Source organism: Podarcis filfolensis, assembly GCF_964270895.1.
Source record: "Podarcis filfolensis genome assembly, chromosome: 11".
NCBI classification, from domain to species: domain Eukaryota; kingdom Metazoa; phylum Chordata; class Lepidosauria; order Squamata; family Lacertidae; genus Podarcis; species Podarcis filfolensis.
This window is the reverse complement of record NC_139613.1, coordinates 53,886,392-53,900,013: the sequence shown is the minus strand read 5'-3', so window position 1 is coordinate 53,900,013 and position 13,622 is coordinate 53,886,392. Positions and strand designations below refer to the sequence as shown.

At 43.4% G+C, this 13,622-nt stretch overlaps 2 protein-coding genes across 4 annotated transcripts in view; one reads left to right on the top strand and one right to left on the bottom strand.

Moving 5' to 3' along the window:
* The window catches only part of LOC310745011 (cryptic protein-like), a 290,490-nt gene that overhangs the window by 89,292 nt on the left and 187,576 nt on the right, over nt 1–13,622 (bottom strand). The window lies entirely within an intron of this gene.
* Nucleotides 1–13,622, top strand: part of LRRC2 (leucine rich repeat containing 2) — an 84,510-nt gene that overhangs the window by 42,948 nt on the left and 27,940 nt on the right. For both annotated transcript variants that reach the window (XM_083577084.1, XM_083577083.1), the window contains exon 5: nt 8,283–8,419. In XM_083577084.1, coding sequence (XP_083433210.1) covers nt 8,283–8,419 — 137 coding nt within the window. The remainder of the gene's footprint in view (nt 1–8,282; nt 8,420–13,622) is intronic.

Here is a 13,622-nt window from a genome sequence, read left to right as displayed (position 1 = left end):
TATGAATATAATTTCCAGCTGATATTAGGATATATTTTATGGGCAATCTGAAAGCTAAGTGCATTAGAAAACCACCCACAAGGCACAAACATGAAATTCATGGGTATGAAACAAAAAGTCAAAGTCTGGCTGTTTTATTGGTGTTTTGATCTTCGGGATGAAACAAACCAGCAAGCTTAATTGCTTTAAGTATTCCACAAGGTGGCAGTGGAGAACAGAATAAAAATGGAATCCTCCTCCAAATTAGATTCTATCTCAAGGTCTCTTCTTCTTCTTTTAAAAAAGGATTGTTGTACTTTGAGCTGATAGACGCAACAGGTGTTCTTAGAAATATGATTTGCCATATAAAAATGAAGAGCGGGGGGTAGTTAGTTGCATAAAATGCTCTTTGCTCATATGTTCTTCCCTGTCCTGAAGAAAGTCCTCTTGAAAAATCGTTGGCCTACACACACTGGCTAACAGAAATTACTATGATGAAGTGATTGTTCCAAATCAAATGAGTGCATTTGCTGGAGATGTATGAGTTGCATACTTGCAAGTCACCAGCATGGTAGCAGAGGCGTCCTTTTCAAAATGTTCTCATGTCCTGTTAGAATAGTTGATGCTCATATTCCATGCTTTGAGTTGTAGCCGATTAAGTTCTACAGGGACGCTGGTGGTGTTGTGGTCTAAACCACTGAGCCTAGGGCTTGCCAATCGGAAGGTTGGTGGTTCAAATGCCCACAATGGGGTGAGCTCCCGTAGCTCAGTCCCAGCTCCTGCCAACCTAGCAGTTCGAAAGCACATCAAAGTGCAAGTAGATAAATAGGTACCACTCCGGCAGGAAGGTAAACAGCATTTCTGTGCACTGCTCTGGTTTCGCCAGAAGTGGCTTAGTCATGCTAGCCACATGACCTGGAAAAACTGTCTGCAGACAAACGTCGGCTCCCTCGACCAGTAAAGCAAGATAAGCGCCGCAACACCAGAATCGTTCGTGACTGGACTTAACTATCAGGGGTCCTTTACCTTTATATTTAAGTTCTACACAAAGTAGACCCATTGAAACAAATGGCCCGTGGTCATGCCCATTAATTTTAATGGGTCCGCTCTGAGTAGGATTTGTGTAGTATCAATAATTGCAGCATTACAGAATATGTGAAAACCTTAACAGGGACGTGCTTTGTATTCATGTTGGTGGCAGTCCTAGACTGTCATTGTGTAGGGAGAGGAGATGTATATGGACAGCCAAGGGCATTTGGAAAGTTTTTACTGAAGCCAATCATTGGCTGAATAGGCAAGTTGTTTTTTAATAGTAAAGTGCTTTTATCCCATTGTCTCAAGTGATCAGTTGCATACAGATTTTCAAGATACTCCTTGGGTGGCAGCAGGGAAGGAGAGCTCTAAAGTTAATGAAATTTGCAAAGGGAAGGGTTAAAGTAATTGAGTTGATTCCTTGTGAGGAAGGACAGACAATAAGGAAGGAATGAGCTAGTTCAATCTTCTTCTTCTTTGGCGATCACTCATAGCCAAGTTAGATTGTCTTCCATAAACAGGTTTTAACAGTGAGTCCTCAAGTGACTGTGGAGGCCAATTCTGGATCCACACATCCTTTCACAGTGGGGACATACGTTTCCAGGTGAGAGCTGAGCGTGATGAGGGTTTGCCAAACATGACTTCCTCTTAGCACGTTTCTCCCTTTCGTCCTGAGTTCGAGTGTCTTCAAAGCCTATGACACCTTTGGTAAAGGCTGTTCTGCAACTGTTGGTGTTTATACTACATTTTTTTAGATTTGCCTTGTGACAGTCTTTGAACCTCTTTTGTTAACCACCAGCATTATGCTTACCATTTTAAAGTTCAGAATAGAGTAGTTGCTTTGGAAGACGATCATCAGGCATCCGCACAACATGACCAGTCCAACGAAGTTGATGTTGAAGAATCATTGCTTCCACACCGGTGATCTTTGCTTCTTCTAGTACACTGGCATTAATTCGCCTGTCTACACAGGTCATAACCAGTCAAAAAAGGTTATTGAAAAGCTGAGCAACAGGTCCTCTACCCACCTCTAGGGAAATTGCTCAAGTATTCCATTGTGTGTGTGTGTTTTAAAAAGGAGGATATTCTTAACTTGGAAAAAAAAGAAAAAGAAAGTGAAGAAGGAAAACATGGAAGGAGGATGTTTTGCTCACAAGATCATGCAAAAGTTTTATAGAAAGTGATGAACAAAATGTGGCTATGTCTCACACCTGGTGTAAAAGCAGGTTAGGAGATCCACACTCTTTAGGATGTTCAGTTTAGCTTTGCGAATCCAGATAATGCTACACACATTCAGTTGCAGTCCTGTAGGCTTCTTTTCTGGAGATATCATGCTTAACGTGTACATGTTGGGAACCCAGGACAGCAGCCATGGCACTACTTTCCTGTACACTACAGTGTTCCTGTATCAACAGACTCTAATGGTCCTTTGTTCATCAACTCATATGCTGCTAGGAGCATAATTTTTTTTCCTGTCCCTAGAGCAGAATTTTTCCTGTCCCTAGAATTGATGCTTTTGAATTATGTTGCTGGAGGAGACTCTTGAGAGTCCCATGGACTGCAAGAAGAACAAACCTATCCATTGTTAAGGAAATCAGCCCTGAGTGCTCACTGGAAGGACAGATCGTGAAGCTGAGGCTCCAATACTTTGGCCACCTCATGAGAAGAGAAGACTCCCTGGAAAAGACCCTGATGTTGGGAAAGATGGAGGGCACAAGGAGAAGGGGACGGCAGAGGACGAGATGGTTGGACAGTGTTCTCAAAGCTACCAGCATGAATTTGACCAAACTGCGTGAGGCAGTGGAAGACAGGAGTGCCTGGCATGCTCTGGTCCATGGGGTCACGAAGAGTCAGAGTCAGACATGACTAAATGACTAAACAACAACAACAGAACAGGTGTAAACTTTCCCCCTTTGCGTATTCCAGCCAGCCTTTCTTCAAATCTCTTGACTAAACTTTATGCCCTCCCTGTTTCTCTTTCTCTCTTAGGCATCCACACACATCTTTCATCTTTACCCCAGCTGCATGAAAATTGAGACTTGTGTCTTTTGGCTGCGCTGCTCCATGAGTTAGTTGGTTCATGCAACAACGCAGCACAAAAAAAACCATGTCAGCTCATGAGCTCATGATATGTCCCCCCCCCTCAGCACTGGAGGGGGGAAACCGGGACATTCCAGGATCAAATCAGAAGCTGGATTGACTTCTGTAATTCAGGGAATGTCCTGGGCAAATTGGGACACTTGAAGGTCTATTGTATATTTCTTTCCGGAGCCAAAAACCACTCTCTGAGTTTCTTAGTGCTTATTCATCCAGTCTTCCCACCAGGCTCTCCCTGTGTCTAGGGCTAGGCCCAGGCCTCTTAGTCAAGCTGGCCTTTTTTCTTTCACAGAAAATGTACCACCACCACCACCATCAACATTTATACCTTTACATAAGATTCTTCTTATATAATGATTAAGTGGTGTTGAACCTTCCGTGACATCATAGCAGCTCAGTAAATGGATTGGATGGGTGAGCTGCTCATGGGCAGTAAGCAGCAAGAGTCAGTTATTAGCATTCATGGGGAAGATCCGTTACCTTTCGAAAGGGCTTTATGTACAAAAATGGCTTTATAATGGTCTCTACTTACAGTTTTCTTAACAGCCACTTAGGAACTCTAATGCAGCTTTGCATTTCCACAATAATAACACCCACTGCCTATTAAAAATTAAAAGTTTTACTTTAATTACTGGTTTTAACGTTTTTAATAATGATTTTTTAAAAAGGAAGAAATAAAAATAAGAATAAATCATGAATCAGGAGTGACTGGGATGGTGCTGCAGCTACTAATTAAAAGTAAAATATTCTCAGGCATGAAATTACCAGGGAAACTGGATTTCATTACTGCTTTAACTACTTCCACTCAGAAGGCACAAAAATACATTGGTTGTTTAATTATTTAATTTAGATCTTCTTCTTTTGTACACCGACACAAACCATTGGATCATATAACGGCAATCGTGGCCCAGCTGCACTGGCTGCCAATTAACTTCTGGGCCCAATTCAAAGTGCTGGTGCCCTGGTTACATATCTTTAGGCGCAAGGCAAAAATATTCCTATTTTCTCAGGCCTTTGGCCAGTTGAACAATCTATGGCCTTTAAGCTGTGTGTGTGTGTGTGTGTGTGTGTGTGAAGGCTATTGTTCTTGTTTGTTAAGGCATGTATTTTTGTGTCTTTATATTGTAAACTGCACTGAGATCCTCGGATAAAGAGCGGTATAGAAATTGAATAATGATAGTAATAATTTATGTCAGAATCTTCTATTGAAACCAATATAGTGCCATTGACTTTAATGCAGGCATAGGCAAACTCCGGCCCTCCAGATGTCTGGGACTACAATTCCCATCATCCCTGACCACTGGTCCTGTTAGCTAGGGATCATAGAAATTGTAGTCTATTTATGATGATTCCTTAACACTCATGAATGGCTCTGTGTGAGAGAGGTCTGCGGCTTTCCTCTTTCCTTCCGCCTTCAAAGATGTCAGGACCAGAGTGAGCAGAGGCCTTAGAGCTATTACAAAAGCAGTAATAGCAAGCAGGTGAAAGAGCTGTCCCCTAAGGGTCCAAGGGTATGAGAATGCCTGCCTCTTCACCTGTCGTTGCGGTTGCTTCCTTAGATCCCGGCTTTCCGTCGTCTTTTGTCAACATCTGAACTGTTGCTGCTTTGCAAAGAGAAGGCAACTACAAAGCCTTCATGTGTCCTAGAAGAAGTAGCTTGCAGTATAGTTTCAGGGAGATGCTCTGTTGAAGAATGTTTCCAGAGAAGGGTCACAGCTCAGTGACAGAGCATCTACTTTGTATGCAGAAAGCTCAAGGTTCAATTCCTGGCATCTTCAGGTAGCGCTGGGAATAACCCGTCTGTTTTTTTATTGGTTTTACAGAATAAATCACACAATTAAATTCTGAAATCAAACAAGATTCACCCAAATCTTAGGACTTCCCTTCTCCCCTCCGTGGGTCCTTTAAATATCTTAATCAACTGCATATTATAGTTCATCCGAATTATCGTTCTCCAAAATATCCAAAGTCTTTATAACATTGCAAGAGTTATTCAAAGATTAGGGAAGCTTTTAATGTTTGATGCAATACTGTATTTTAATATTTTGTTGGAAGCCGCCCAGAGCAGCTGGGGAAGCCCAGCCAGATGGGTGGGTTATAGATAAAATACTATTATTATTATTATTATTATTATTATTATTATTATTATTATTTTATTCAAAGCCTGCCAAAGAGTTCAAGTGTTTACAGTGTTCTTTTAAATACAATCTATATTTGTCCCATTCTCTGTTAAAGTTTTGATCCTCCTGATTTCTGATTTTCCCAATCAATCTAGCCATCTCTGCATAGTCAAGTAGTTTCATCTGCCAATCCGCCTTAATCAACATCTTATCCTCTTTCCGTCGCTGGGCAAGCAGCATCCTTGCAGCTGTAGTCGCATACATGAAGAGTCTTCTCAAATCCTTCAGTATATCTGCACCTAAAATCCCTAAAAGAAAGGCTTCTGGTCTTTTGACAAAAGTTATTTAATTTTTTTTTTAAAAAATCATTATATGTCATTACCCAGAATTCCTTTATCGTTTTACAATTCCACTACATATGATATAAAGGTAAAGGAACTCCTGACTGTTAGGTCCAGTTGTGGCCAACTCTGGAGTTGCGGCGCTCCTCTCGCTTTATTGGCCGAGGGAGCCGGTGTACAGCGTACAGCGTACAGTCATGTGGCCAGCATGACTAAGCCGTTTCTGGCGAACCAGAGCAGCGCACGGAAACGCCGTTTACCTTCCCGCCGGAGCGGTACCTATTTATCTACTTGCACTTTGACGTGTTTTCGAACTGCTAGGTTGGCAGGAGCAGGGACCGAGCAACGGGAGCTCAGCCCGTCGCAGGGATTCGAGCCACCAACCTTCTGATCGGCAAGTTCTAGGCTCTGCAGTTTAACCCACAGCGCCATCTGCGTCCCACATATGATATAAGGTGGCCTCTTTTTCCTTACATTTCCAACAGACATTTGAATTAGTCCTATACATTTTCGCTAACTTACTGGGGGGTGGAATACCCCCTGTCTGAAACTTGGAGAGATTCTGCCAGTGCAGACCATGCTGAACTAGAGAGACCAATGGTCTGACTCACTATAAGGCAGCTTCCTATGTTCCGATGGGGCCGGCTCTGTCATTAGGCAAAGCGGTCCACCTCAGGTGGCATATTTTGGGTGCCGTGAAAAGGCAGCAAATAGCTACCTGCTTAATTTGTTGTTATATTTTCTTTGTCAGTGAAAGAGAGATGTGCATGTGGGATTTCCTGCCTCGGGTGCCAAAATAACTTGGCTGGTCTTGAGCATAGCTGTCAACTTTTCCCTTTTCTTGCAAGAGAATTTCCCTTAAAAAAGAGGAAAGTTGACAACTATTGTCTTGGGTACTATGCACCTTGATTTTGGAGGAGGGGATGCCATTTTACTACTTTGCTTCAGGCAGCAAAATATCTTCAGAAGCCACCCCCTGTAATGGGGCAAGGGACTAAAGGGGGATTTTCCACTCTAGAATAGAGTCACTTGTTCAGCCTCATCTCTGCCTTTGGCCCTTTATAGAAGTGGATCTTCATGGAATAGTTCTTGGTCATAATTTAGTCCTTTACTTCATCATATTTCCTCCAGTCCTCTGTCAGAGCCAGAGAAGTTTAGCGCTTGCACAGCCTCGTGAAATATGCTTTCTTTTATAGCTGTAGTGACCCGAATTTGCTGCTGCTGCTCCTGCTTCGTCTTCTTCTTCTTCTTCTTCTTCTTCCTCCTCCTCCTCCTCCTCCTCCTCCTCCGATACAACTTTACAATTTCCCACAGCCCCGGAGTATGGTGTGCTTCATCACATGGCAGAAAAGAGAGAACACCAGGCTTTTATATTTTCTCTGTTGTGCTAGTCTCTTCTTCTGTAGTTTTGGTAGATGGCTACAGCAGGCTGCAGATGTGAGCTTGGTGGAGCATCAAATGTTGTCTTTGTGAATTAGTATATGCCAGGTAATATGGAGTATAACAGTCAAGAGATGTATGGCTTGTTGGACTACGGCTGGTGAGATCTGAGCAAACCGGATTCAAATCCCCACTCATACCTGAAACTCAGGAGGTGTCCTTGGGCCTGTCACTTTCCCTCTTCTGGCCTAATTTAGCTCACCCCTGGATACCGTATTTTTTGCTCTATAAGACTATAAGACGCACCAGACCACAAGACTGGTTTTTTGAGGAGGAAAACAAGAAAAAAATATTCTGAATCTCAGAAGCCAGAACAGCAAGAGGGATCGCTGCGCAGTGAAAGCAGCAATCCCTCTTGCTGTTCTGGCTTCTGGGATAGCTGCGCAGCCTGCATTCGCTCCATAAGACGCACACACATTTCCCCTTACTTTATAGGAGGGAAAAAGTGAGTCTTATAGAGCAAAAAATACAGTATTTGTTTGTATCATCTTGAGCTCCTCAGTGAAAAGGCATTGTGGATGGGCAGACAGACAGATCAATAGTTCAAAATTAACATATACTTTTCATATTCTCCAACACTAGAGAGAATTGTGCTATCATGCAGTTGTCTTTTATGAGAAATGATCTTTTTTAAACAAGCAAGCAAGCAAGAAAACAAACAAACAAAAACATTCTCAACCCACTAAGAAGGCGCTTCAGGTTAACTGGGCCAGCCAATTTAATTTGGTCAGTTATGGTGATGATGATTATATATATATATATATATATATATATATATATATGTCTGATGTCAAGCACCATTTTATAATTAACATATTCATTATCTTAAAAGAGGTATTCCCTTCCATTAGAGAATGGTGAATCCTACATTTAAGATAATGTTTGTGTTGTGTTAAATCTAAAAGTGTAATATAAACACGTGCGTCACCCTTTTCTTTAGAACTATTCCCTCACATGGAAATGTGTACATTTAAACTGTTAATTAATTAATGCAACTTATCAGCAATTGCATTAGGCTGCCCTAATTCCTCCTTCTCCTCCTCCATGAAATCATATCAGGTCTGTTTTCCCTGTCTGTATTAAACTGGCTCATCCAGATTTCTGGTTGCTCTGTTGCTTTTGTCTGGGAAAACTCGCTCTGTACCACTGAATTGGAAAACTGCTTGGCCCCGTGTTTTCCAGGGGCCTCTTGTTGTTACAGTAGTCTCTCTTGTTGTTACTGTAGTCATTGGAATTACTGCACAGCTGATCTTAGCTCACTTTATTTTGACAGGTTGCTTAAAAAACCTGCAAGAGCTCAATGTGAGTTTTAATCGCTTGAAGGCTGTCCCTCCAGAACTGGGAGACTGTGAGAACCTGCAAAGACTTGATTTGTCTGGAAATCTAGAACTAGCAGAGCTCCCATTTGAAGTAAGATTTTTGACTTCACTTTGGGTAATCAATTTGGGTGGTGAGATGATGTTGTTGATGATGATGATATTTTAAAAACTCATGTGACAAAATTGACTTTCGCAACTGTAGTTCACAGCACAAAAGTGTTTCAATGGCAGTTTTAGAATCCATAAAACTGAAAAGCCTTGTTGCTGGAAGAGTAGGCCAGAGCAGATGAGTGTCTGTTTTATATATGACTATGTTACGGCTCTCATTGCGCTAGTGAAAAGGAGAGCAAAATCATGCCAGGAGGTACTGGGCTAATAATAGTGTAATGGGTGTCTGCCAAGAAAAACAAAATTATGCAGACAGCTGGATGCATGCAATCTACTACTACTTAGGCGTGGCCTATTAAAAGCACATGGCCAGGTTCCAAGGCTGCCATCCACAGCAAAACCAAAAACATTTGGCAGAGGTTCAGTTACATACATTTATGTCTGTGGTCCAGCTAAGATCTTTCTACAAATTACGGAGACATCTCACCATGGAACATTCAGCTCTGTGACAAGATTAGGTGTGCACGCTTAATAGAAGGGGAAGGGATTCATTCTTCTCTGGTCATATCCATGGGGGAGTGTAGAATACTCAGGAATAGAAAGGATTTGCATGTAGTGAGGCCTTCAGTGCCAATCAGGAGAGGCAGGACTGAACCACATGGACCCAACAGTTTGATTTTCTGCAAGGAAGATACATGCATCGGAAAGAAGTTAAAGTCCTGACCAGAGAAGAATGGCAGATTAAGCTGATGAATTATGCCGAAATGGCAAAAATGACTGGAAGAATCAGAAATCAGGAAGACCAAAATTTTAATAAGGAATAGTGAAAATTTATAATCTATTTTAAAAATCATTGTAAACAGTTAAAAATGTTAGTAGGATTGGAACAACACTTGTAGTTTAATGGTGAATTTTGGGATATAATGGAGATGTAAAAGATTTGGATTATTATAAAAGATGCAGGAGGAAATGATTAATAATAGGACCCACAAAGAGGAGGAGGGAAGTCCAGGAGATTCTGTGGAATCTTGTTTTTATGACATATGTTGGATATGTGATTGGAAAATCTTAAAATTGAAAAACCAAATAAATAAATTTGTAGATAGATGCAGCCATCTATACATGTAGAGCAAAAGTAGATGCGAAATCAGAGATATCAGATTTGCAGATCTCCAACATCTCACTTGGTATATGCTTTATTTGTGTACAATATATGTAATACATTGGAAATTTGTTTAAAGACTGACACCTGAAATAGCCTTCTTAATACAGTATATTACCAAAATTTGCTGTGGAATAACTGGTATTTTAGACTTACGTTGACACGTAGCTATTTGCGGGTTGGGGAATCCATTTTGTCAAAAGCTCCTTGATTTAATGCGAACAGTTTTTAGTTGCCAAGCATGTGGCTGCAAGCAAGTAAGATTTTAAGGAATGCGTTTGCAGTCACTGCAATTACCCTTGGAACAGTGCCAAGTGAGTCTAACAAATGTAGAAGACAGCAGTAGCAGCAACAAAATTGCCATTCTGTTTCCTATTTCCACAGGGAATGCAACACACATTTTCCAAGGGTGCTGAAGCAATGGTCTGTCTAAAACAGAGCCAACATTGCAGAATGCTTTCTTATGAATCAAGATTGTGGGAGTCAGTGCATTAATTCATAGAAGAACAGCATTTGCCCTCTAAGGGCAGTTCAAAAATTCACCCTAGCATACAATTCTAAGCACACATCAACTAGGTATAACTAGAGGTGTATCTTGGCTCCGTTGAACCCTTGGTAAGGAGATGGAAGCCTTGGTAAGGCTCTGAGGCTGAGACCATAGACCAGAAACTTGAGAAGTTCATTTCCCACCTGCCTTATTCGCTCTACCAGTGACTTCTTCCACAGTCATTGGGGTCAGATCTGCCTTGCTCTGTCTTCCTTCCTTCTTCTTTGTCAGTCCATCTGTCTGCCTTCCTTCCTCCCTCCCAGCCACCCAGAGCTAGAGTGTTGTGCTGGTCCCAAGGGTTAACCATGCGGCGTGGTCCAAGTCCAGTCTGAGGTCGAGATGCGGTATGGAGGCTGTCCGTCAAAGCTGAAGCGGGATCCAAGGCAGGGAGTCGGATGAGGTCAGGAACTCTGGCAGAAGAGCAGGACAGGGTGCAGGCAGGAACAGCCTACCAACAATGTTGCTCCCACAACCTGGGACTGGGGCTGGCTGGCTTTTATCTGCCCTGAGGCATAGGGCGGCCCCGGTCCACAGGTGGCTCGCCTCTCCTGGCCTGGAGGCGAGCATTCCTCCTGAGGGAACTTAGTTCCCTCTGCCTCTCTGCCCAGAGCCTCTGCAGCTCAGGAGAGGCTGGAGGGTTACCGGACCCAGAGGCAACCTCAGCTTCCCCTGACGGGGCTGAGAGTGGAGCACCTGCAGGCAATGGGTCTTCCATCACCTCAGGAGCCAGAGCAGACTCAGCTGGTGCCTGCACCTGAGGATCCAGCACAGATGAGGACCCTTCAGGCTCAAGCCCCAGCCCCGGCTCAGCTGCTTCTGGAGGTGGGGACTCCTGTGCAGGCTGGGATTCCTCAGGTTCAGCCTCCGAGTCCAAATCCCAGGCCATCACAAGTGTAGAGGCACAATTTTTGTGCCTCCCCCCGGCCTGCACCCTTGCCAGGGGTAACCTCACCAACCCCTAGGTATGCCTCTGTGTGGAATACATTTCTAAGTAAACCTATTGTTCCATGATCAGTCCCTCTGTGTAATTTGTGGTATTTGTAACCTTTTAAATCTGGGATGCAATTCTCCTGAATGTTGTTAATAGGCCATTTTAAAGCACTCTAGTGAGTGTGGTTCTTCTGTACAGGGAATTCAAATGCTGATTTTAGAGTCACCTGTGAAAATGCACTTCAACCTTCCCAGAATATTATTACCGTATTTTTTGCTCCATAACACTCACTTTTTTCCTCCTAGAAAGTAAGGGGAAATGTCTGTGCGTGTTATGGAGCGAATGCCTACGGATGGCGGGGGGGGGGGGGGAATCTGCTGCAGTCGTGAGCAGAGGATTCATGGTTCCCCTTCCTTCCCTCCTCCGTGGCTCGCTTTGAAACAGCAAAATGGGAGAAGAGCCGCTGAGTGGTGAGGAGAGAGGGACAGAGAGCCTGCTTGCTTTAAAGGAGCAAAGCGGGAGAGGAGAGGAGCCTTCTCCCCTTATACCCCTCTTCTGCATTATTAGCAGCATCCTTCTCCACAAACCCCTCACGTGCTCCTTGTCCCTTGAGTGCTTTTCCTTCCTTCCCCACTTAAAACGTGGTTACAAAGCAGGGATCCACATGGATCCTCAGGATTTTTGCACTGGGTTACCCCAAATTCACCATCAGATCACATAGCATGTCCATGGCTACAGCTTGCACCAAAAAAATCACGCACCCACTGTTGCCTGGGGCCGCAGTGGTGCAAAAACGTGGTTACAAAGCATGGATCCACATGGATCCTCAGGATTTTTGCATTGGGCTACCCCAAACTCACCGTTAGATCACATGTCTGTGGCCACAGCATGAACCACAAAAATCATACATCCACTGTTTCGTTTAGAATATTTTTTTTTCTTGTTTTCCTCCTCTGAAAACTATGTGCGTGTTATGGTCGGGTGCGTGTTATAGAGCGAAAAATACGGTAATGTTACATAGAATCATAGAATAATAGAATTGTAGACTTGGAAGGCACTACCAAGGGCCATCTAGGGAAGCGGGTGGCGCTGGGGTCTAAACCACAGAGCCTAGGGCTTGCCGATCAGAAGGTCGGTGGTTCAAATCCCCACGACGGGGTGAGCTCCTGTTGCTCGGTCCCAGCTCCTGCCAACCTAGCAGTTCGAAAGCACACCAAAGTGCAAGTTGATAAATAGGTACCACTCCAGCGGGAAGGTAAATGGCGTTTCCGTGCGTTGCTCTGGTTTGCCAGAAGCGGCTTAGTCATGCTGGCCACATGACCTGGAAGCTGTACGCCAGCTCCCTCGGCCAGTAAAGTGAGATGAGTGCCACAACCTCAGAGTTGTCCGCAACTGGACCTAATGGTCAGGGGTCCCTTTACCTTTACCAAGGGCCATCTAGTCCAACCCCTTGCAATGCAGAAATCTCAGCTGAAGCATCCAAAACAGATGGCTATCCAACCTCTGCTTAAAACAGGGGTAGGCAACCTAAGGCCCACAGGGCGGATGTGGCCCAATCGCCTTCTCAATCTGGCCCACGGACAGTCCAGGAATCAGCGTGTTTTTACATGAGTAGAATGTCTCCTTTTATTTAAAATGGATCTCTGGGTTATTTGTGGGGCCTGCCTGGTGTTTTTACATGAGTAGAATGTGCCCTTTTACAGTGGTAACTCAGGTTAAGAACTTAATTCATTCTGGAGGTCCGTTCTTAACCTGCAACTGTTCTTAACCTGAAGCACCACTTTAGCTAACGGGGCCTCCTGCTGCTGCCGTGTCACCGGAGCATGATTTCTGTTCTCATCCTGAAGCAAAGTTCTTAACCCGAGGTACTATTTCTGGGTTAGTGGAGTCTGTAACCTGAAGCGTCTGTAGTCGAGGTACCACTGTATTTAAATTGCATCTCTGGGTTATTTGTGGGGCATAGGAATTTGTTCATTTCCCCCCCTCCAAAATATAGTCTGGCCCCCCACAAGGTCTGAGGGATGGTGGACCGGCCCACGGCTGAAAAAGGTTGCTGTCCCCTGCCTTAAAAACATCCAAGGAAGGAGAGTCTCTAACCTTCCAAAGGAGATCATTCCACTGTCAAACAGCTCTTACTTGTCAGAAAGTTTTTCCTGATGTTTGGTTGGAATCTCCTTTTTTGTTACTTGAAGCCATTGGTTTGGAGGTTGTGGACTCTCCTTCCTTGGAGGATTTTAAGCAGAGATTGGGTGGCCATCTGCCCTTGATGCTTTAGTTGAGATTCCTGCATTGCAGAGGGTTGGACTAGTTGAACCTTGGGTTCCCTGCCAACTCTACAATTCTATGATGCTAGGAGGTGTGAGAGAAAGTCAATCCTGTGGAAGAAGATTGGAAGAAATTTAAAGATTATTTACAGAGATATTGTAAAATTAATGAACTTTAGAATAATGTTGGATTAAAATTAAGAGGTTTCTAGCTGTAATGGGTTAAAAGAATATGAAAAAAATGGGTTTATAAAAGTAAAATTTTAAGATCACAATAATTTA